The sequence below is a fragment of the Pyxicephalus adspersus genome, chromosome 3, assembly GCF_032062135.1.
Source record: "Pyxicephalus adspersus chromosome 3, UCB_Pads_2.0, whole genome shotgun sequence".
NCBI classification, from domain to species: Eukaryota; Metazoa; Chordata; class Amphibia; order Anura; family Pyxicephalidae; genus Pyxicephalus; species Pyxicephalus adspersus.
This window is the reverse complement of record NC_092860.1, coordinates 28356815-28382812: the sequence shown is the minus strand read 5'-3', so window position 1 is coordinate 28382812 and position 25998 is coordinate 28356815. Positions and strand designations below refer to the sequence as shown.

Sequence of the window (25998 nt, the reverse complement as noted above, 5' to 3'; positions counted from 1 at the left end):
AGATTTGCTGGTGTGCTTTGGCTTTGAATCATTGTCTTTTTGTATGACCCAATTTAGCCAAGCTTTATCTTTAGGCCTTGTGGCTGCAAAACAAGCCTACATCATAATCCCCATAACCTTGCCTGATACTTGGTATACAGTGTTTCTGCTGATATGCAGTATTTGGTTTTCACCACTGGCCATAATGGCAAAGCATCTCCATTTCAGTCTCCTCTGTTCAAAGTACAGAAGCTCCAGAAGTCTTGTGGTTTGTTCAGATGCAACTTTGCAAACCTCAGCCATGCTGCCATGTTGCTTTTAGAGAAAAGAGGTTTTCCCCTGGCAACGCTTCCAAACAAGATATGCTTGTTCAATGTTTTTATAATCGCACGTTCATGAATATAACATGTAACATGCTTACAGTGGCCTGTAGCTTCTGGGTAATGAATGGTTTGACCTTAAGGCAACTTTACTGGGATGTCAACTCCAGGGAAGACTGACAATTGTCTTGAGTGTTTTCCACTTGTAAATATTCTTTCCCACTATAGAATAATGTACTTCAAATTGTTTACAATCTACCTTATAACCCTATTCAGATTTATGGGCTCATTTTTATAGAGGCAGTGATACAGTATTTGCATATGATGAATTACTCAAGTACAATTTATTAGCATCACTTACTTGTTACTTACCCTCTTACTCCTATAATACATATATATACATACACACAGTAGTGAGACTGGTAAGGTTTTTTGCTGCCACTGCAAAGCTGGCTTAGGTTATGTACACAAGTTAGACTTTTGTCATTGGAAAGGATCTTTCACAATCCTTTTCAAGTTCAACGATAAAAGACCGAAAGGTGAATTAGCGAGCGCTGTACATACAGAGCCATTCTGCTTCATGAAGAGAGGATAGGGGAGAACAAGTGAGCGGCACCCCGTTGCGCTCTCTCCCCTTCACTTGTATTACGATCGTTTGTCTTTCATTGTTCGTGGATCAGCCAGGACAGATCCATGAATGACGTTGGATGAGTGATGTACACACATCAGATTCTCATCCGATACTAGCCCTGAGGCGAAAATCAAATGAGAATCATCTGACGTGTGTACATAGCTTAAGAGTTCATTTTGTTTAGCACATTTTTTTAGCAATAAAAACATGGAACACTGAATACAGTTTTAATGTACAGGTGGATTTATGTAAGTAGTCTACTCTATGCCCTTGTTGTTATAGTAGTTATGCCCCAACAGATCATGAGAAAGCATGCAGCTGGTAATAAACAAAATATAATGTCATTCTAATAAGTGCATGTTTTTAACAGTATAATGTCACAAGGATGTTTGACCAAAATGAGCTAGAAATGCTCATGTAACGATCTTTGGTTGAGATCAGTGTATAATTGTTAACTACAGACAGAGAATGCTGCCACCCTCTTTCTGGATATGCAAAAATATTTTTGGGGACCACTGCTCTATAGTAAAGGTTCCACAGTTCATAAATCAAATAAACATATAAATAAGCTTTCTATCCAAAGAGACACAGCTCCCTGGTAGAGCTCCCATACAAGCCAATCTGCAGCCTACTGCCTGCCATTCAACTACACATCTCTTAAAGCATATTTATGCCCTTTCTAGTCAGAGCTGCTATCTGGCTAAAACCAAATCCAGGTGTGTACTCAGTACCTTACTTCCCATTCCAGAGCCCTGAAATAAACTAAACAATAGCAACCCTTGCTCTCTTTTAGTTCTGGACGCTGTCCCAGAATACACCCTGTTTTTAAAAGGAAAATGCTTCATATATTGGAGAAACATACCCCCCGTCCAAGACCCAATGTTGTGGTACTGTACAATATCTTACAGAGAACATCAGCTATCTGCTGATTTTCTAACTAGTCCTTGCAAAGTTTTTGAGATGTGCTTTCGGTCATTGTCCTGTTGTAGGACAAAATTGTCTCCTATCATGCACTGTTCACAGGTTATGGCATAGTGTGCTTTCCTTCTTCAAGGTGCCTTTCACCATGTACTGATCTCCCATTTTAGCACCACTAAAGCAGCCCCAGTCCACTCCTCCATTTGTAACAGATGATATTAATCACTCCTCTGCCATCTTTACATTTCCTTTCACAAATATTCTTTGTTGGGGCCTGACACTCCTCTTTCAATTGCAATTAGAGCCAGTTTATGCTGCTCTATGAAAATAGTAGTACATAGTAGGGATACTAGGTTTCATGGCAATGTCTTGCATGGAACAGCCTTCATTCCTCAGCACAAGAACAGACTGATGAGATTTAGATGAAATTTCCTGGTTTCTGCTCATTTTGAGTCAGTAGTTGAACCCACATTTGCTGATCCAACACATACTGAACTAGTTTGAAGAAGGCCAGTTTTATTGCTTGTTTAATCTGTGCAGTTGCTTTTAGCTTGACTAAGATAATTGCAAGAGGGTTTTGTAATATTCAGTGACCTATTACACAGGAACTCTCTACATGTATACAAATACTCCATTTATTAACAGCCATTTTCAGCTACCATATTCACTTACAACATTAACAATGGCTGGATATTTGTGATAAATTTGGTATTAATTTATTAGCCAAAACAATTGTTTTCCTGTAAAAATTAAAATAACTGATCGTAAATTTTTAAATGAAAATACACACACACACACATATATATATATATATATATTAATAATATATATATATATATTTATATAAGTATTTTGTAAAGTGCAAAACAATAGGTTAATTTAAAGCGGATTTAAAGTTCTACTTTTAAAATCCACGAGGCAGGCCATTGTTGCAGAAAGAGACAGGTAATGTTCCTTCTGAAACAATCCCTCCTACCTGCCTGACTGCCTCTGTCAAAAGCTTAGCTGCTAAATGTATGCAGATTATGTCATTTGTAATAGAATAATTTTGTTCAGGCATCAAAGTTTAATATAATATTTAATATATAAGTTTATTATATTTATATATTAATATATAATATTTATATTATAATAATATAACTAAAATAAATAAAAAATAAAATAATATTATATAAACATATAATAGTATTTATATATTATTATTTATAAGTTTAATATATTATATTATGGATCCGCTTTGTAATATATATGAGTAGAAAAGGCTGGAATTAATGTCAAAGGTAAAGAAAAGTAAAAAATGTTAATTATTTATTGATCCAATTTATTACCTGTTGTAGATAGTTAACTCCTCTGCACATGAAATCTCCAAACACCCAGCTGGGCAGTGGGTAAAGAGTGGCAGTAAAAGGCACACAGCATACCAGGAAGGTGATGTCTGTTGTAGCAAGGTTGGCTGTGAACAGAAAGAAAGAAAAAAAGAAATGTTTATATTTAAGCAGACAGTTCATTATTTTATTTACACCTACAGACCACTGCACGGTTCTAATCATGTTCAAATATTTGTAAATTTTGGCTTATTATGTTTGCTAGTCTAAAACAAGTATGCAGACTGGGAGTATTGACCTTAAATGCTGAATAGTTTATTTTGGATAAGTAACTCAAAAAATAATAAGGAATATTTAGGATCAGTGATGCTCCTCCTACATAACATTATGGCAAACACACACAGTGTAAGTTTTAGAGCTACAGCTTCTAATGTTTCACTAGGAAATGTCTACATATCTCTCTCATTGTGGGTTTTCTTTAAAATATATCTTTGGTCTAACTTTAAAAAATATGTTCTGCAGCTCACTATACTTGTTAAATTCTGTTTATTGCACATCAAAAGGCTAAAAACAGTCACACTGATTAAACAAACAATAAATCAGGCCTTCTTCCAACTAGTTCAGTATCTGTTGCATTAGCAAATGTGGGTTCATCTACTGACTCAATGACTACTGACTAAAACAAAGAACTTTCTCCTGAAACTTGTTAGTCTATTCTTGAATGAAGACTATCCCATGCAAGAGATTACCAAAAAACTGTATATAAAATACAGTAAGGTACTACTCCCTTCATATAGCAGCACAAAGTGGCTCTAATTGCCAAGAAAGAGGATGAGAGTTGCAAAACTCCAGTCTCCACATCTACAATAAGGAGCGTGCCAAAGAAAAAGTAAAAAAAAAAATTAAAAACCGTTCTAGCAGCTTAAAGGTTAAACTTTATTCTCTGTATTGTTACCTGGACAATATGGCTGCCAGGCTGCAGCCTTATTACGAAGGAAAAGAAAATAAATAAATAAAGGGATCTGTCTAATGCCTATTCTTGTACAAGGCCTTTACAAAAATACGGAAAGCTTGGCAGAGATAAAATGTTGAGGGTGTCAATGCTGGTTCTGCAAACATTTGAACATAAACAGGCAAAAAAAAAAAAAAAAAACATTTTCTTGATTGTACTTTAAATAGTGAATAATCAGATCTTACCACTAAACTAAACCAAACTTTATTTATTTGCTAACAATGTTTAGGAGTATGTGCTACATAAAAGGGGCAGCCCAAAGTCTCCTGGAATACATATGTCATGAATCCCAGGAGGCTCTGCGCTTTTTTTGGCCACGGTGGTAATGTGGGTTTTTTTCATTAAATGTCTTTTTTTTTTTTTTTTAAAGGCTTTTAATGACCCCCCCTCCCCACATACACACACACAGAAACACACACATTTTTACTTTATATAGAAGGGTTATCTATATTGAGTTAACAATGTGGTGATAGGTTCTCTTAAAGTATATTTGCAGTACCTGACCTGCGTTTATATTACACTTATTATAGTTTGGCTGAGCTCAGCACAAAAACAACCAGGCATTTGATTCTGAATTTCGGAGCTCAGTCATGACATTCACATTTGACAGTTGGAAATTACCATATCGTGTCTTTATCATATCAGAAAAGATAATAACAAAAAAGAGGAAAACATATTTTACAATCAACACAAACTATTTATTTCAAGTTGGTGCAAAACTCAAATAATATATTACAACCAATCTTGATATTTTGGGAATGGCTACCCAGGCACCATGATCACATCACCTTTTTAAAAAAAATGCAATAATGTGATATCAGTTGTGGCATACATCTCAATCATAGTTAATATATTCTAGATTTATAGTGCTTTCTAGGTGCTATGTTTGTGATCATCATTGCTTGATGTTTTAAATAAATGGGAAAAAGCTTATGTGTGATGCTAAGCAATAGATATAAGCAATAGATTAAAAAAGTCAAAACACTTGTAGAGTGACTAGTAGAGAGTTGCAACTTTGATGATATATTGGTATAGAAAACATGCAACACAATCATTTACTAATGACTGTTATGGATAGCTGAAAAACTAGATACATGTGGGTTGACAAACAGGTGAAACTGATTTCTCCACTTTCTACAAGATCTTCAGTAAGATTCAGTAAGTAATAATACAAAAGTAAAAATGTATTATTTTAAATAGAATAGAGTAAAATTATTGTTTTTCCTTTTGAAACACTGTTTCACTTTGTTTTTCAGATTGCACTTGTTCTTTTTCCCCTTCATCGGGTAAACTGTTTTGCTATAATTAATCTTAAACTAACTATTTTTCAGTATATTAGCCCTCACAGAAACCCTATTATGTACTTTTGTAAACAATAGGGAGGTTTGTCTACCTTTTCATATACATATTATACCCTTTTTTGACAAAATATTTTTTTCAATACTCATTAGTTGCTTCAGCTGCATTTATTAGGAACTACACCTTTGATGCAACTACATAATGGTGTTTTGAAGACGTTTCGTACATGATATATGAACGTTATTTCAATTTAACTGCTTGTAAGACCTATTTTTATTTATGATCACATTTGAATGTTGAAATATGATTAATTTATACTTTCTAATAAAGGTTACATATATATATTACTCCTATGAAAATTCTATCAAGATCCTGAAGAAGCAACAAATAACTGTCTGTAAAGCACGTTGGACATTTACCAGTGCACAAAGTTATTAGTATGAAGGAAGTATAATACTCCAATCTGCTTAAGAAGTTACCAATTGTCAAAGGTAACATTCAAAGAAATATCTAAATGGCACTTATGTGAATATGAGGTTGTTGCTTTTACTGTGTCTTCTGTAACTACAAGAGTATTATTTTAATTATTTATTTTATTTGCCTTCAAAATCCCAACTTATCTTTCTTGTTTTAAATTTTTTTCTGTGCTTATCCTATTTTTTGGTGAAAGGCTCTTTAAGGCTTAAATCTAGCTTAAACACGGTATTTTAATTGATTTTCAATATGCTTTGTGTATCTATTTAAGAATTGCCCAGTAATCCAATATGAAACAATGTTTGCATTGCGCTTTTGTAAAGAAGCTTAATATTGACTGATCACAGCTGCCCTCTCCTTGTGCATGGTGACTGGTCTTGTTTCTGCCCCAATGTTTTCTGCATGACTGTGATGAATGGACCAGATCGGTCCCATCCAGAGCTCTGCTGTAATTATATAGCAACTACATTTTCAAGGCAATTTTTTAAAGAAGGTCCAAGACAATATCTGTACTTTCAAATATAGCATGCATTCATCCATGAATCACATTTCGCTCAATAAAATTGTGAAACACATTTATATTACCCAAGGATAAAAAATTTTCCTATACAAAATAAAGAAAATTGCTTCAAAATAGTTTATTGCTACAACTAATTAAAATGAAAAAACAAAAAGCTAGAATGTGGTTAAAGCTAATGGCGAAATTCAACAAAGCCTTGGACAGACATGCAGTACCTTAATGCAGGAGATAAATGATCCTCCTGTCTCTGGGCACAGCAGGCGCTTCTAGAAACCCCTACATGGTATATCTCATGGCAATAGCAATAAAGATCAATGCACAGTGAGATCAGCAAGTTTTTTCCCATCTACGTTACACGATCACGGGCCTATGTCTGGTGACGTAAGAAGAAGAACCCAGAAGAACAGAAAGAAGATGGGGGCGCATAGCGCGCCAGCCCGAAGATGGATGCGACTCACCCCACCCCAGACGATATGGGACCTGCTGGAAGGACCCTCCGGATGGAATGACTCCCTTGCGGGATTGTTGTTTTAGGTCATTTTTGGGTTTACTTCCTCTTTAAAGCTTTAGATGAAAAATTTAGTGAAGATGAAATTTTGAGTGCTAATAAAAACCTGAAAGGAAGCTCTATCATGCCCAACAATACAAAAAGAGACACTTATGTGGACCCCAGCCAATACATTGCCTGCAATCTTATGCCCATCATTATGATATGCACTGGCACTTTGGGATGGCGGGAAAATTAATTACACATTACATTCGCTACATTCTCCCCTTACACCACTTTGGAACTATCCAGAATTCCCTCCTGTTTGTGACAAATCACTTAAGTGGTGGCTCAATAAAGGACTTTTCCCCATCGGGGACCTCCTGGATGGCAAAGATATTATGCGTGTCTGAACATTAACACTGAACACTCTTTTCCAATATAAAAAATGTTAAGATTTTTGCAGATACGCTTATTCTTAAATTTTAAACTTAAGGGATCTACAAGAAACCACAATCTCATTTACTCATATATACTACTTATATATATTACTTACTTAAATATATTACTATATTTCTCATATACTCACTACATATATATGTTACTGGTTTTATTTTTATTTAATAAAGTAAGTTTCTCATAATGCAAGATATTTTTGAATAGTGAGTTTGTTGGCCCTAAAAGTCCCATGAACTGGTGGAACTTCACAAATTTTAGTACTGAATAGGGATGTGGCCTTGATAGAATTAACAGGTTGCATAATGCGCTACTATTACTATAAACTGGATGAAGACGAATGTAATTCCTATTTAATGATGTCACATCATTTGTGCTGAATTAAACATTTGCGTTCACCATTGTTGTTTGAGAATACAGAGATATGTTTTTATGATCCTATTTGTCAAAGAGTTATGGAAAACCAGTGATTTAATTCATATATCTTTTCAATATAGAACATATGCAAGTTGTAGAATATACTGATGTTTTTCTGTTTCTCTGTACAAACCCAAAATATCACCAACCTCTTTTGCTGTACCCGGAGACATTGTAAATGCTCAGCTCAACTTATTTGAAATACCAAACTGGAAAAAAATGGCTTTGGAATGGCTAAATTGTTTCTCCAGGTGGAAAGTGAACTGTGAAAAGCAGAATGCAAGAAGGTCCAGAGGGTAGCTGCAAAGCAGGGTTTAATGGATATGGGGGCTTAAATTAAACCATGTCATTTATCTTGTTATCCTATCAAACACTAAAGGCACATAGAGACTCTTGTAAGCCTTTAATTGCTCCCTCGCGTTACATCAAGCTTTCAAACTACAGATAACAGCCATAAAAAACTTTAGCTGCAGATTGAGTTATACAGTTGATGCCTGGAGCTGTGGGCACAAAACTTAGTGGTCCAGGTTCATGCTTTATACCCAATTTATCCTGAGGTCAGGTGTGCCAGGGTATGCCTCTTGATTGGAGTATACACTTTTGTTGCACAGATACGCATAATTACTCCCCTTTTTTGCTTTAATGTTTATGACCAACTATACCCTTAAAAGCATTTTATTTGTATGTGTGACAACTGCTATAACAGGTCTTCTTTCTTTAAACTTTTACTTCAGATCCTGGCAAAAAAATCCACAACCACAAAAAATCCTTCTCATAATGAAGTACTCTTAAAAAACATTAGATTATGATTGTGTGTTTTGAACATCATCTGTGTTTGAGTAAAATCAATTTATAACAAAAAGCTCCCAGGTAATTATCTAGCTAATTCACTAACAGTTCTCCAAAATATTTAATAGTTTAAAAGCAAATAACTAAGACCCATGCTTCTCTAGAAATAAAGCAGAAAATAACATGTTTTGAAAAACTGAAAACAGAAAACAACTCTGTTACCCATAAGGATGAAAAAAAATGAGAAATCAAGTGGAGATTTTACCCAAAGTAACCAATTATGCTTTATCTTTTACTGATTTGATAAAATTATTAGATTAATCTGTGTCATTAGGGTCAACAACTCTGCGTTTGATCATTATGTTCTTTCTTTTTTTTTTTAGATTTAAAAGTAAGGTCCTCTGAGAGCTATATGGTTCCCTAGTCAGCTTCATGACTGTTACAGTCTGGGAAAGCATGAGGAGGGTCCAGAAAAAAAACATTACAGTAAGTATACATTTTGCATATTCGTGAATCTCCTCATGCCATCTTACAATGAGACATGACAAGCGATGGAAAATGGAGGGCAGGGCAAATTAAAAACTGATCATAAAACAGTTGTGGCTAAAATGTAATATTCAAAAGCTGAAGAAATAAAAATAGATCCCAAAGACACTTAAGAAAACAACAACAGAATATTACTGGATGAACATGCTTCTGGAGCTTCATCTAACTACCTCAAGCATCTCCTGTGCTGGGACCTTGGCATAGACTGCCCACAATTTACCCAGGCTTCTTAAAGAATGAGCTTGAACCCCTAAGGAAGGCAGTAAGCCCTTGGCCTTGTGTATGGCCTTGAGTCAAATGCCAGTGCTTAATCGGTTGCGATTCCACCTATCAATCACGGTAGTCTTCACTAGACAAGCCCCTTTTCAGACTTGGGAAGCTAGATGCACAACCCCAGAACTTGGTTACCCCCAGGACCCCCAGGTCAAGGCCTCACCTCTGGGGTTACAGAGATTGGCAAATGACCAGTAAGTAAGCCTGCTTGGCAGACAGGTTCACAGTGATAGTTACATAGTAGGTTTGGTTGAAAAAAAGACATGTCCATCAAGTTCAACCACTAGGGAAATAAACATACCCCAGATATAAAACCTTATAAAACATAGTTGGTCCAGAGGAAGGCAAAAAAAACCCTGGTTCAATTTGCTTCAACGGGAAAAAAAAATCCTTCCTGATTCCATGAATGGCAATTCCTTCCTGATTCCATGAACATGATGGCAAAGGCTATATGTTAAGTCCAAATTATTAGGTGAGAGCAGGTCAGAAAACAGGGCCAAACAAGACCATACATGGCAAGGTATCCAAAGGGAAGAGAAATCTTTAAATCAGAATACAGGTAGAGGTTGGTTCAGGCAGCAAAGAGACAGAGGGTCAGATCAAGCAAGGGTCAGCAAAAAGCTGATAATGTACCCACAGGAGGAACCAAACACTATTAGCAGCAATGAACATCTGGTCTGAACCTGACTAAATACAGGGATGTGATTGACAGGCTGGGTGTAGATTGCAGAGTGAGTCTTCTATCAATCAGCAGGTGAAATTGGTCAATGTCTTTACCTCCTAGCTCCCAGTGCTCAGACATAGCAGACAGAAGCAAGGAAAAGATAGCTACTTGCTGGACGACTATAGGTAAAGGAAGGGCTGCAAACCTCAGGAGTGTACAGATTCCCTTCACTGATGTGTGCCGTGCTGGGATCTGTGGTTAGAGGCTACACATACGCACTCTGTAGCAGAAGGCAGAGTGGCTGCTGTCAGTCACCGGGTGTCACCATGAGACTGAACAGAGGGGCTGACACATTAAGCCTGATTTATTAAAGCTCTCCAAGATTGGAGAGGATAGACTACCATAGGAGAATCTGGGTAATCCAGCAAACCTGGAATAGATCTGCTCCAGAATTGATAACATGTACCATCAAATAGCAAATACTTTTTATGAAATCTTTTCCAGGTTAGCTGAATCACCCAGGTTCACCCATGATAGTCTATCCTCTTTTGGAGAGCTTTAGTATATCAGGGCCATTGTAGATGTGTTTTAAATTGGAATTCAGATAATACTTTCAGTTTGAAGGCTTGTCTGTGCTTGAGAACAACTCTGTCCAGACAAAACAAGCAACACAACCCCTAAAGGAAATAGCAGAAATGTCCAAAACCTATCTGAAAGAAGCAATTGCTGTTAAGAAGACTGTTCTCAGAGAAGGTGGTATAAAGGAGAGGACATCAAATGATGTGAACAATAGATATTGAAGTACTAGCTCACAGAGGGATGAATCTTAAAGATTGCCTTTAGGAACTGTACAATTAGCTGGCTGTATGCGCATCTGACCCTGGACCAGGCAGATATTCCTGAGAACTGATGACTTTGTCCATTCCAATCTGGGACATTTTCGAATATTTACCTACCATTAGAGTAAAAACCTTCCACACCTGATGGCAAGCAAAATATGTTGAAGGCATCCTAGCCCTCAGAAGAGTTTCAGCCACTTTACCAGGGAACTGCATACTCCTTAACTTCATCTAAGTCATAATGTTCAGCTGTTTACCATTTGTGTAAAAATGGTTATTCTGTTTGAGGACTGACATAATTAACGACATAATTAGACCACCTAGAAGCTCCAAGATCTTGCAAGGGCATCCTAGGCAAGGGGCCCCAGATTACAGAACTCCGAGAGAGAGAAGTAGATGGGCATTGGAGGCCAAAGTCATCAGGTCAACAACTGAAACTTCCCAGAGGTACTTCAGGTTCACTATCCATTCATTTTTGTCCACATATCTGTTCGGGGTGTCCAAGCAATGACAGAATGGTCCATCAATTGGGCTGTAAATCTAATCTTGGCCATGGCTGGAAACAAGCATGCACAGTAAGGCTTCGGCTGATATAAACCAGAAGAAGAATGATGGGATGACCAAGGTAAATGTGAAAGGTACCCGCCACTGACAATGGCATTACATAAAAGGGTGGCTAACCCTTTTATATACAGGTAATCCATGGGTTACAAATGAGATAGGGACTGTAGGTTTGTTCTTAAGTTGAATTTGTATGTAAGTCAGAACAGGTACATTATTTTAATAAATGCAATGAGGACAGATATTTGTCTCAACATAATATTAGGCAGAATGGTGTCAATTACTGTTTAAAATCCTCACTGTGAGTTAATCACAAACAAAGCAAAAAAACAAAGCAAAAAAAAAAACTTTATGAAGCCTAGACATTCAACTTCTGGAGCAAACTGTGCTTTAATATGCAAAAGGAAACAACTGCAGAGTTTGTCTTGGTCAATAAAGAGTTACAAGATGTTGCAGAAAAGCAAAAGGTTTCTTTTGTAAATCATGTGAACTACCCCCTCCCCCCAGCAAGCCCCAGTCCTGCACAGGAATGAGCTGGAAAGCCCGTTCCATATGTCGGATGCCCTAACTCGGGGACTACCTGTACTAAAAAAATGTTTTTTTTTTTAATATTTTGTTTTTTTAATGTGAAGGAGAGGACCACACCCTTTCTGTTTTCCTGTATTCAGAATTTGGGATCTATTTATTAAATTTTTCACCCAACTTTTACCCTAAATTTACAACTTTTTTTTAACTGGGTTTGGGTAAAATGTGGGTGGATTTTGGGTTAAACTGTAAATACATCTTTAATTTGGTATCAGAGCAACAGGAGAGAGAATATCCTCCAATGGAGACATCTGTTCTGAAACAGATAGACAAAAAATTGCATACAATATATTATAGGAGACAAGAAACATAGCAGTATGGTAATTTGTCTTTTTCAGGTCATTAGAGCTGGATTTGTACAAATACAAACTTGGAAACCAATAACATTTTGGGTCCATGGAAAACAGTATGTTACTCTTGCCTTGAATGCACTGTTTGAACTTTATCCGTCTGTGGGAAAGAGGATCCCCAAAAAAGGATCATTTACATATGTGATTGTGTTATCTATGTTAATAAATGCTCTTATTATGTTGGGGGGGATCACACAAATAATGTATATAACAAAATATATATAAATATTTATTTAAGGCTTAACTGCAACATTTGCCAGTAGTTAACACCTTACTATCTGTAGACACAAATCTCCCAGCTGAGGTACATGATTACTGATAGTATTACCCAACTGAAACATGGTGGTAATCAGAAACCTAAACAGTGTGAGCAGTGCAAGGTTGAGTAGATACACATGCTTTATACCATTCAGCCTAAAAGTTTTAATACCTAATATTATTAATGATATTTTTTTGTACTTTTTATGTCCTAACTTTTTAGGGTTTAACTTTGTTACTCAAGTGGAGTCACCTTTCCTGGGGTTAAGGTAAGATGAGGCAAGAGGTGCATTCTTAAGCAGACTTCAGACAGTACTAAAGAAAAGAAAAACTTAGTCTTAGATACTGTTCCATCTGTTATTGGACTAGACCCAGCCAACTCCAAATAACACATTTTTCCAACAACCTTTAATCACCCAATCTTTGTTTGCAGCTATCACTAGTAGCCAGATCACTGAGCACTTTTCTCCAGGTCTCCCCTTAAAGTGAAACTTTCATTAAAAAAAAAAAAGATACTTACCTTTACTTCCACAGAGCTCTTGATTCCTTAACAACTGGGTTCCATTCGGTCCTGTGTTATCCTGGACTCTTTATTTGTCCAAGCACAGAGGAACCAGCGGGCACCGCCATCTTCTTCCGGCTTCTGCTTATGTCACCTGATCTCGCACTGTGCTGGTGTAAGATCAGGTAACATTTCTTCCTGTAAGTGTAATTTTTTTAGACTGTGGGAAAGCCTCTTCTGTGAATGCCAATGATTGGGCATGTGCAGAAGGAGCAGCCTGTAGCCTCCAGGGATATGTGACCTAGGTATCCCAGGAGGCTCTGGGCTTCCCATTCAGTTTTTACTGCCGCAGTAAAGTGTTTAGAAAAAAAGACAAACCATATTTTTGCTTTATATTAAATATTTATACAGTTTATTTAGTTTTCTATATCTAGATCAAGTAAAAAATGTGGTGATAGGTCCCCTTTAATTTTGTGGCTCAATTTTGTAACAGTAAATAAAGCCTAAAAGAGACAAAACCCAGCCTGGATTAGTACCAAACAATAGTAACATAAATACATACACAATATAAAGAACAATCAAAGATATTTTATGAGTTTTACCCTTAAATATATGAGAAAAAATATACCTCTCTTTAATGATATCTCCATTTTAATGTCTCTCTCTTTTGCTTCATTCATTCTTTTCTGATCTGTTCATTTTTAAAGTAGGATAGGTTAATATGGTCTAAAATGCTTCAAATTGAATTTGGAATGATATCAAATTAATAATATTACTGTATGTTATTGCCAAGTGAGAACATAAAATATTTCACTCAATTAAATTGGTGTAATCATCTGCTCGAATACATTCATGTCTCTGTAGTATTACCCATTGTGAATAGAGTGCTACAGACAATAATTGGCGGAGCCCAAGCTAAAGGACAGCAATCTAGTATGCAGCGTGATTATAAGGCTTGGATTGCAAATTGTCCAACTGTGGTTTTCTATATAGTGAAAAAGAGAAAAAATGCTTCTTATTTTTTTCTGCATACATTTACTCGCACCTTTTTTTCAGCAAGAGCAACGTGGCTAGAAATATATTTTGATGGAAAAAGTATAGGGGAAATATGTATTTGGTAAGGGGAGTGTTATTTATTTATTTCAACTTATTGTTCTACAAGATCACTAGAAAAGCAAGAAGCTAAAGTGGCAAGTGGTAAAGTTTTAATTTTGTGAAGCATCCAATCAATTGTTAAAACTTTCCTGAATAACTCATCTTTTAAACGTTGTATTTATAGTTGGTATACCTCTCATTGTGCACTTCAATTGTCAGCATTCTGTATTACGCTTAATATTTGGTTAATAAAAATTGATTGAAGCTACAAAAACTTTCCTGTACATCTCAGCAGACATTTATTTGAAAAACCCAGTGTTGTATCACTTTTTTCATTGAGAAGTTCATTTATCACATAAAAAGGGAGACTGCAGCATGTTTGTTCATTAAATAATCAAAAGCTAATCAAATGAAAAAATATTACTAATTCATGATTACACATGGAAATACTAAAAACTAGTTTAACAATGGCAATAGAAGATGGCTTTTGGCAACTTGGTGGATGTGTTGTGACATGCTAGGAGTAGAGAGTGTGCATTGATTAGCAGTTTTACATCTGTTGTCTTCTTACATAACAAAACAATCTGTAATGAATCTGGTCCAGGATTGAAAATATATGGCAAATAACTTTAAAAAACCATTCCAGGTTTGCTGGATCACCCAGGTTCACAGTTGAAAGTGTATCCTCTCTTCCGTCTTGGAAAGCTTTAATAAATAAGGGCCAATGACACGTTTTGTCACCTAATTGTCAAATGTGCACAGCTCTCACAATAGAAAAATAATAGAAATAATAAACAATAAAAAAAGATTTATATAGCGCCAACATATTACACAGCACTGTACATTAAATAGGGGTTGCAAATGACAAATTGATACAGACAGTGACACAGGAGGAGAAGACCCTGCCCCAAAGAGCTTACAATTAAGAGAATTTTTTGAACAAATTTAAGAAGGAATAATTTTTAAATAGGTCATAGATTATAAATAGATACCCAAATACTGTCAAACACTTAAAACATACTTTGTTATGATAAGTTTGTTTTTTCTAATTTAGGATCAGGGATTTTCATACTTTGAATAAATAAGTAAGAAGAATTATCTAATACCATTATTTTCTAGTATGAATATATTGTTGTAATAAACAATTAAAAACAAACTTTATAAATCCTAAAGAAAAAAATAGCAATCCAAAAAGAAAAATAGACAATAATGTTAAAGAATATTGGTCAACCACTTCTCATAATAGCGCCCTTTTTTTTAAGCAAGTATAACCAGACCCAGTAATGAGGTAACCAGACCTATAATGAGGTAAATGAGGTATAATGAGGTAAACTGAATCATCGGCCTCATTATTTTTATTCTTCGAACATTTATATGGTGAATCTTTCAGGTGTATGTATTAAGTGGCATTGATCTATCTATTGATATATATATATATATATATATATATATATATATACATGATCATGGCCAAAGATATTGACACCCTTGCATTTATGTCAGAAAATATACCACTTTTCCCTGAAAATTGTTGCTTCGGTATTGTCATGTTAATTACTTTTGTTGGCTTTGGAAGAACACAAAAAAGCAGAGAAAAAAAATTGAGATATTCCACACAAAACATCAAAAATGTCCTGGACATAATTATCAAAAAGAATTGTACTAAAAAATGGTATTTCAAGCATGTGATGCTCCTTTAATTTGTAATTCAAGTCACTTGTAGCAATGAACAGGTGCTGGCAATATGGAAATGTCCACTCGCACCAGTTAAAATGGGGAAATGTTGACTCAGTCTTGTTTTTGGATGTCTGTGTGTAACACACCGAACACGGAGAAAGAAGAGCAAAGAATTGTCTGAGGATTTGAGAACCAAAATTATAGAAAAGCATGGACAATCCCACTGCTACAAGTCCAGCTCCAGAAATCCTAATGTTCCTGTGTCCACTGTGCGCAACATTTAAAGAAGTTTACAGCTAATCTTTCTGGACATAGACGAAAGAGAAAGATTGATGATATGTAACAATGAAGAATTGTTCGATTGGTGTAAAAAGAACCTCCATCAACTTCCAAACAAATTCAAGCTCATTTTCTGGCATAAATGCAAGCAGGCCAATATTTTTGGCTATGATAATATATATAGTCACCAGTACTCTTTATGGGTGTGCAACCAATCACTAGGTCTTGGTACTGTCATCTTGGTTGGCAAGGAAGGGGTTTTTAACTATTTATAAGTTCAGGACAGATCATAATATAGCTTAGTCTTTTCTTCCTTATGGAAGTGCCTTATGGAAAGGTTTGCTAGTTACATATGTATTATCTGCTGCACATATGTTCTTCTATACTTCAGAGTAATATGCAAGACATGAATAACTTACTCCCTGGAATATATGCAACAATTAGAAAGTTGATATTTCCAAACTATTGAATTCTATTAGTGATATACTCATCTGGTTTACTATAAACCTATAAATATCACAATCTACTGAACTATTAATTACCTTATTGATGATGATGAGTGATGATACATAAATAGATTTATTCTGTATATATACTGTTCTAAATAAAAATTAGGACCAGTAAACACAGTGAAACATTGTCTCTTATAAATCAAAACAACAAGGTCTACGTAAATTTCCCTTGACCATTAAAAGGAATATTGTGAAACTTTAAACTGAGTAAAAATACTGGTGAATTGATCAGGAGATCATAATTAATGTATTTCTGTAACATATATCAAAGAATAATAATGCAATATATGACATATTATATTATGTATAAGAATATATATTCATATGATCCATGAAACATATATGAGTCAGAGCACATACACGAAAAAGCCCCCTTTTCCCAAACATCCTTAAATATTAGTAAAGATTTGTAAATTAAACCAATGTTTTTTACCTTACCTATGTAGAAGTTGGTGACCGTTCTCATCTGTTTGTGCTTGGTTATTACGTAAATGACCAATGAGTTACCCACTAATCCAACCAACATGATCAGAGCAAAGAAAAGAGGAACCAACCAGGCATCCACCAGCAAAGGAGGACTTTGTACAGAGTCATACAATGTTCCATTGCACCCAGGCAAAGATAATTTATTTGGCTTGGAACCTTCCACAGAGTCATTAAGACAGGAGAACATTGATAGATTTTCCTCTCCAGTTGGCATTATCCCAGAAGGGAGCAGGGTTCCCTTGACATCATTCATGCCTAGAAAAGTTTCAGGAGACAGAGGCAGCCAGCTGCTTCTTCAGTAAAACTTCACTTATATATCACCAATAGAACTACTATTTTCATAGTTGTTGGAGAAAGGTTGCTTTGCAGATTGCATAAACTGTAAATTTTTAGTTGACCTATAATAGGTATTTATATCCTTAATCTCATTACAGAACTAATAAAAGTTATCATGCAAAGACAGAGGCAAGCAATATGTTACCATTCACTTCTGATCCACCTCTGTTTCATGCTTTTTATTTCCCCTGGCATCTGATAGTGTTGTACATGAAGGTACTCTTCACCAACATGGTTGACTGTAGTTTTAATGCTGCACACAATGGGTAATCATCAGAGCTGAGAATCAGTGAGTATTGGACATAGAAGACTGCAAGGAAATAAATCCTTCTGGGTCCTAATGCTTGCCAACTCTAAAATTAAAACATGCAGTCTGAAAAGAACAAGGTCATTCATTTTTAGCTTGAATTCAAAGAAAGACTAAAATGTTTTTTATGGGGTTAGTGTAAATGTTGTTTCAAAATTAAACTAACCTGTAAAACAAGCTTAATTTCTTTATATTCTTCTCAACATTTGATTATTAATGATTGCCCAATATGAAAACTGAATTATTAACACATAATCTGGTTTCTAAATGATATGCCTTTAAAACCCTAACCTAATCACTAAAATTTAGCTCCTGACTTGAATAATCAAATAATTAATTTAAATACTAACAATGAAATGAAAACAAAAACAATGAAATACGTTTAGAGTCTGTCAGCTGAAATGAATTAGAATAAAACAACTCATACAATATTACATCTTATATTATATATTACAAATATTACATGTTTTGTTTATTCCTAAATATAATCAATTACCTTAATATTTGGAGGTCCAATTAGTTCTGTGCATTTTATCGCAGTGCATAGTATTACACATAACATACATTGTGGTCTATTATTGTTTATGGCACTCCAGCACACTATGACATGGTATCACAATGCAATGTGTAAGAAAAAAGGGTCTTATGCTTTTTTTGTGCATGTTCATTTTCAAGTGCTGAACTCATAATGTACTTCCTGTCCCTGAAGATCAAATCTTAAAAGTAAATCCATGAGTTTGTGATGCAAACATTGATAGCTCTCCATACTCACCTTGGAAGAAGAAGTAGCTTGACAACTTACAGCAAAGATTGTGAAACCAAACATGGAGCAAGATCTGGGTGAACGTCAGCTTTTTAATTTATTATGATCAGTGCAAAGTCAAATTGGCACAAAGTTACATAGGTTAAGGGAAAGAGTCACTCAGCTACCATTGTTTATTAAAAAAAAAAGGTTATAGTGTGATTTCCCTGTGTATACTACTGAATTATCATGGTACAGAATCCAGCAGTAGTCGACATTCCATAAGCCTTGGTAGTGACACTCCATTGAATTAATGTCCGGGTGAAGGCGTTCTCCAAGCTCATCACTCACCATGCAGAAAGAACTGTAAATAAGAATACAAGACGTGTATTTTCTGATATGAATCAAGCAGATTATGAACTCCTTCAATGTATACAGGAGATTTATGGCTACCCAGAAAGTGTTTGCATAGCAACTTGAATGCTTCCCAAGTAGATGTGGACCCTTTTATTTGTTTTTCTATCCTCTATGGAACTTTTCTAAGACACCAATTTCTATAACATACTATATAACACCTACCGTGTTTCCCCGAAGATAAGACGCTGTCTTATATTTATTTTTTCTCAAGAAGACACAATATGGCTTATTTTCAGGGGTAAAAGTATTTTATTTTTTATTAAGTATCATTTATAAGGGATCCAGTGAGAACTGGGTCCAATCTGCACAGTGGAGCTGGGATGATCTCTCTGGGCTCAGTAGCAGACTGCTTGCTGAAGCTTTTCCCCTATCCCCTGGTGTTTGTGTGGGGTGAGAGAGACCCACAGTTTTCGGGGTGTGGCTTATATTGCGCAAATGCTTAGAAATCCTGCTACGGCTTATTTTATGGGTATGTCTTATTTTCGGGGAAACGTGGTACTTCTACAAGTAATTAGTGATCATGCTTACTAATCTCCTATCAGCCCAAAAACAAATACAGAGAGCAAGTCCTTGTTGGAGTCAGAATTATAATTTCATTTATAATAATATAAAACTTGATGAAGTGAGGCACCATAAAGTCATCCCTACTTGTGTAACCTACCTCTGTAAAATCCCATTAGCAGAAAGAATTCCCTAATCTGTTGGACCAGCACCAAGATAAACAGAACAAACCATCAAGTACCCCACATTTCTTGAAACATTTGGATTTATGTTACAGTATTTTTCAGACACTTTGACAAGAAGGTTTTACTGTCTACATATCTAACAAAAGTTCATACTGGCTTACAAAGTTCTACACTGGCTTCTAAAGTCTCTTACAGCATTTAGGTGAGACCAGTAAGTCTAAGAAATTCATTACCTGGAATCAGTATATCTTCTAGACACTTAGGGGTCATTTATAAATATAGTAAATTAGGAGACCTGGAGGTTGGCTGTCTTTAATTTAGACTGACCCATCAATAGTTATTTATAACTAGGAGAAATACCCAAGTGTCTTTATGCTTTTGAGAATAGAATAAAATCTCCTAATGGTAAAAACTATGATATATTACTTTGTGGAAGGGATCTTTCTGGCTTTGAAGAAGGGGAAGTATAAAGACCTGAGTATGATGCCATGGAAACAACAGTAACCTAATCTTATTGAGCACATACTTTTCACATCAGCTTGTTCCGTTCATTACTTCTGTCAACTCCCGGAAAAAAAACTATAATAATAATTGATTTGCTCCTGAGTATGGGTAAGCCACAAGGTGTTCATTAAATGAAATAGTTATTTTATATATATTTTTAGCACGAATAGGTCATTTGCTACATTTTATTTAATTTAATAGCAATGGCAGGGCTGTGTTTAAAGTATTAAAATACCTGGAAGTACAGCATGTTATTACCTTCTAAATTAATTGTTCAAATTTCACTTTCTAATAAGCATTGTTGAAATATCACTCTCTAATAAGCTTGATGCTATAATTATATTAATAACAGACCTAAAGGATACAAAAGAGCCATTCTTTCAAATTTTAACCAGTGTTTGCAGGAAGTTTTAGGTGGTAAAACCACTTTGTTCAACTCTCCTTGCTCCTCTGCCAGGCCTCCCTCTGGTGGGGTAATGCTAGGGGATACAAAATGGCAGCACTTTGCAGTAAAGAGATCAGTGATCACTAGGGTTACTGGCCCATCAACCGGTTCCACTTAGATTCTGCCCCTTGGGTGATCTTGTTTAACCTGCCAGTAGGGGGTGCTAACACCTGGACTATTTCAATAAGTATGAATGGTCTGAAAAATGTAACAGATCACAAGGAAATGGCTAGCAGATTGAGATTATTTAGCATGAAGGTAAAGCCTTAAATACATATATACATCTCACTGCTCCTGAGAAAATCACCTAGATAATAAAACACTGGGTGGGACATGTGTTATGACATTATCGTGCTCACATGACCAAGAAAAGGACTGACACAGGGGTACTGCTTAATTATTGTCTGATTGTAAAGATAGGAATACTTTTGTGCTGGCTAACAACACCTTTACATCTAAGTGTGTTTTATCTTTCATAAAAAAAAGTTTGTAGTGGTATTTACCCATATGGATTGTAAGATATCTTTGCTGACATCTGATGGAGCTCTTGATGGATTATAAGTGAAGATTTCTTACTAAGAACTGGTGGAATCTTTGATGAATAGCCTAACCAATCCAAATCCCATCATACTGTGAGGTTATTAACTCCTGGTGAGTGCTTATATAAGAGGTTAGCACAGAAGGTGTTCAGAGAGGTTAGCACAACACTCTACTGAACGGAAGCAAAGGCTTTCCCGTGGATTGCAGTTTGAGTTACTTAGGACACTCATTCAGGAATTTTTTACTGAGTTTAAACATCAGGCAGGTCTTTACTGCGCAAAGGGGCAAATGATGTCTCTTAACCAATATAACATACCTGTCTGTTCGCTGTTGCTGATTCCCCAGCTGACTGATTAACCTCCCGCCAGCATGTGTGGAAATTCTATCATGCCAGCTTGGCCACTTAAGATGGCCGAAGATTGGGACACTTGAGGAAGTTGGCTTTTGTGATGGAACAAGGACAGATGAGTGTATTTATTATTGCAATCAGAAAGGTAAGGTTAGGAGGTAAGGTAAGGTCTCGTACTTTATTGCAGAAGGAATGTTTCCTGTCATCGAATAAAGGACATGAGTGGTTGCAATTGGTTTATTTTTAGCTCCACTTCCACTTTAACAATTTTTCATTAGTGCACAAAGAGTTTTCAGAGTGTCCGTAACATGGTAGAAAATTCTTTGTTTAGTATATATAAATCTCCTCAAAAGTGACTAGTTATTAAAAAGTAAAATAACCTAAAAGTGTGCACAAACAGATGGACTAAAAGGACATCAGTAGCAGGACAATTATATTCTGCATCATATTAGAGGTGATTCCACAATAAACCTTGCTTATCTCGTTCCCAGTAATGGTAGCTACAGTTTTATTCTGTCATCACTGAAAATGAAATTATCAGAAACATGTGAACGTTTGTCCAAGATTTATTTCCCTCAATATGTTGCCATGGCTGCTGTACATACAAACATGTGTACCATATATGTCACTGATAAAGGGAGATAGTTGTTTATTCTTTAATGGCTACTAGTTATAGGGATGATGATGGTATATCTGATTTTAATTAGATTGTCACCCTTTGTTTCCTTAGTAATGACATGCAATACAAGTTTTTTTCTGGTATTCTGTATTGAACAAAATGTTTGACATTTCACACAGAAATTAACTGAATAAATTAAACTGAGGGGCTAAGAATAAAAGTTGCTATTGTAATAGGTAAATAAAAGAGATTCAAGAGAACTTTGCGTTTCTGTTTGCTAATGCACTTAGTTTTGCTGATGTAAATTCTTCAATAAATATACTTTCTAGCCCCAGCAAATCTCATGTTGTTTTTTATCTTTTTTTGCCATTCTTCTGCCTCCCGTCATGTCCTGCACCACAATCCTCTTTTGTGCCTCTTTTGGTTTCCTTTCAATACAAGCAAAATGTGATTCCTGGAGGCCACAAAGTTACCTAATAATAATGCTGCAATGAGAAACAGGAAGGTGCAGGCATGCAAACACAAAAAAAGTAAATAAATGAAAAAAATTATGAAAAAAGCACAATTTTCCTCTATAGGCCATCAATTCGATAGAGTAGAAATAAATTTAGGTTAGGTCTGCATTGGGTAATATACCGGTATATATATATATATATATATATATATATATATATATACTGTATTTATCAGTCATAAATGAAGTATAGGAGTGACCATGGCCTTAACCATTGATGCATGAAAACTGAAAAATGCATTGACTAGATAGATGTTTGCTTTGAATCAGACATTCTTTAGATCAGCCATCCTTAACAGAGATCAGAGGTTGTTAGGGGCTCCTTGACCCGTGGCTTGCTGACCTTCCATTCGTTGATGCCTGTATAGTTCTTGGGCCATAACCCCAGAGCCAGGTATATGCGTATTCTAATTATCACTGTAAGGGGGCATTTTTTTCACCGACCGCCAATGTAAACCCAAAGGCCCCTAATAAAACAGAAAATTGTTATTATACTCACCAGTAATTTTCATTTCTTGGCCAATCCTCATGACAGAAGTCTTCACCCCATAGCTCTGTAAAACCACCCTAACATTTCTTTAAATGTGACCCCCAACTCATGACAGGATAGGGGGGTTATGCTGTCATTAAACGTGATCAGGAAAAAAAAATTGTGGCTAAGTATGATGGGATATAACAAGCAAAACATGACAGGAAGGTAAAAACATGACTAAATCCTATAAACTGATGAAACAACTTTCATTTGAGACAAAGCAGGTGAAAACATCGAAGCCCAAAACTGAGCTGACGAACTAGAGGCCATGTCAAGCTTATAGTGCTGGATAAAAGTGTTGACTGATTTCCAGCTAGTTGTTTTGCATTTTACGTATGCAGGTACTTTTGCAAAGGATGCCCAAGAAGCTGCCATTTTCCTCATACAATGCACTCTGACTTCCACATGAAGGGATAAACCTTTCATGGCATAGACATACTGGATTGTTTTCAGAATCTAAGATGAGATGGCCCTTGTTAACAATCTTGTACCCCATCTGGAGCCTTTAACCACCTGAGCGTTACACTGAGGTCTAGATTTCTGTACCAAAAGTGATCCACTGTTTTTCATGAATTTTTTTTTTTTAAATTGTAGACCTGTAACCCACAGAAATATGTCCGAACAAGGGTTCTAGTAGATATTATGAATATAAAAAATGTTTGAAACACACAATTATGTAAAAAAAAAAATGTACTTTTAATAAAATCCTATCCTATTTTTTTTTTGCATAGAAATTTTTGTTTGTGTTGTGGGCTTGTAATTCTTAGGATTAACTCCCGGGTATGATAATTATATTTATTTATTATATTAAAATCATAAATTATAATAAAATACATAAATATAAATAATAATTTAAAACAATAATGAAATAATAGACAACAATGTAATCTAAAAATAAAAGTAAAAATGTACTTTTATTTTTTTTTTCATGTTGTGTGGTGTTTTTGTACTGTAAAAACCATTTAAAAGCAGATTACATTGTACTCTGCCTTTAAATTTCCCTCCCTGACACACCCCCATACATCACCAATCACATCACTGGAAGATGACTCATCCTCCGAGTGATGTGAGGGGGGGATTTCCCTGCGTGCCTTACACAGAGACACAGGCACACGCTGGAAGCTGCTCGAAGAGATGTACAGTACAATGCAGGATTTCTGCATTGTGCTTTACATCTCACTACAAATGCCAGCAATAGGAGCTGCGGACACTGGGTGAGTATTTCCTTTCAGTTGTAATCCGATTGTCATACAATGTATGACAATCGGATTGCAACATAACATTTGTTTACATTTAACCACCTGGTGACAAAAACTCGGGGTTAACCATAATTGCAAAAGTTTTTAGCCCGAGCATGCTCGGGCTTAACGGCAAGGTGGTTAATATATATATATAATAAGTCAGGTTGAGAAAAAGACACAAGTCTATCAAGTTCAACCACTAGGGAAATAAACATATCCAAGATATAAAACCCTATGGACATAATTGATCCAGAGAAAGGCAAAAAAAACCCTGGTACAATTTGCTCCAACATTGGAAAAATATGACTTCCTGATTCCATGAGGCAATCGGATGTTCCTTGGATCAACAGTCTGTTATCTTTACTTTAAAGCTTTAATATACAAACAAATTGTCCATCAGTTAAAAATCTCTTGTCCTCTCCATATATACGTTGAGATTTCAGTGACAATGTCTATTTTCCTAATATCTTCTAACACCTCATAAGGATTCACCCTGAATGATGGACCCATAGCCAGAAGAGATGTCTCCTAATTGAAATGATATATGGAGGAGACCTTCAAATCTAAGTTCAGAGACCATTCTGGGTGATGTAATAGCAATTAAAAATTGTTCCAAGGTAAGTATTCCTATGGAACATATGCCCGAAGGATGAAAAAGGGAATCCATCAAAACACTGAGGATCAAGGACCAATCTCACTGAAGAAGAAGAAGATAACCTGAAGAGAAGAAAATAACCTTATCAGAGGACTCATTTTGATTGCTGCCTGGAAAAATTGTCTGACAATTACCAGTAAAAGCTGAAAGCGCTGTTATCTGAGGAAGTTATAACTTAATCCTTTATCCAAGGGGGCTAAAGAAAATCCAGAACTTCACTTACTAAAGGACAAGAGATTCAAATACTTTTTTTTACCCATTCTGTAATACGTCCTATTGGTGGAAATCTTCTTTTAACAAGGTTTCTGCCACTGCCAGTGATACCCCTGATGCTAAAACAATCTCCCTGTCTGAAGAAACGCAATCAGGTTTAACCTGCGTGAATTGGGAGGCATTCGATACTCTTTAGAAAACAGGACTTCAACAATGCCATGGGCTCTCTGGCTCGAATGGCAAGATAACAATGGCCTTGTTCGGCTGTCTCTGGATCTTATGAAGAACCCTCAGAACCAAGGATATTGGTGAAAAAGCATACAGTAGAGGAAAGTTCTACCTGATCAAAAATGTATCTTGCACCTAAGCTTGAGGCCTGGGCTGCTTTTTGTGCACACCGCATCATTTTAAATACTTTGTGGTAAAGAAGAATGACTTTTGTCTGAATTATATCAAAGAGTACTGACACAACTAACTTTGTAAAAGTTTGAGGGGCCATTAAAAGCCTGAATGAGAGACGAGTGAAATAATGACTATTATACCACTATTTGGTATGCCTATATACACCATGTATTTAGTAATAAAGTTCAACAATCTTGGAAACCTTTACCCAGTATAATATTATTATTGCTAAACAATGTGCC

General features: G+C 35.7%; 1 protein-coding gene across 1 annotated transcript in view; it reads right to left on the bottom strand.

Moving 5' to 3' along the window:
* Positions 1–17702, bottom strand: part of LOC140327681 (G-protein coupled receptor 54-like) — a 28378-nt gene extending 10676 nt beyond the window's left edge. Inside the window, exons 1-2 of the mRNA XM_072407044.1 lie at positions 17207–17702; positions 3177–3301 (exon numbers count right to left, since the gene is read on the bottom strand). Of these exons, the coding sequence (XP_072263145.1) occupies positions 3177–3301; positions 17207–17507 (426 nt within the window). The 5' untranslated portion in view covers positions 17508–17702. The remainder of the gene's footprint in view (positions 1–3176; positions 3302–17206) is intronic.
* Positions 17703–25998: the final 8296 nt, after the last annotated feature.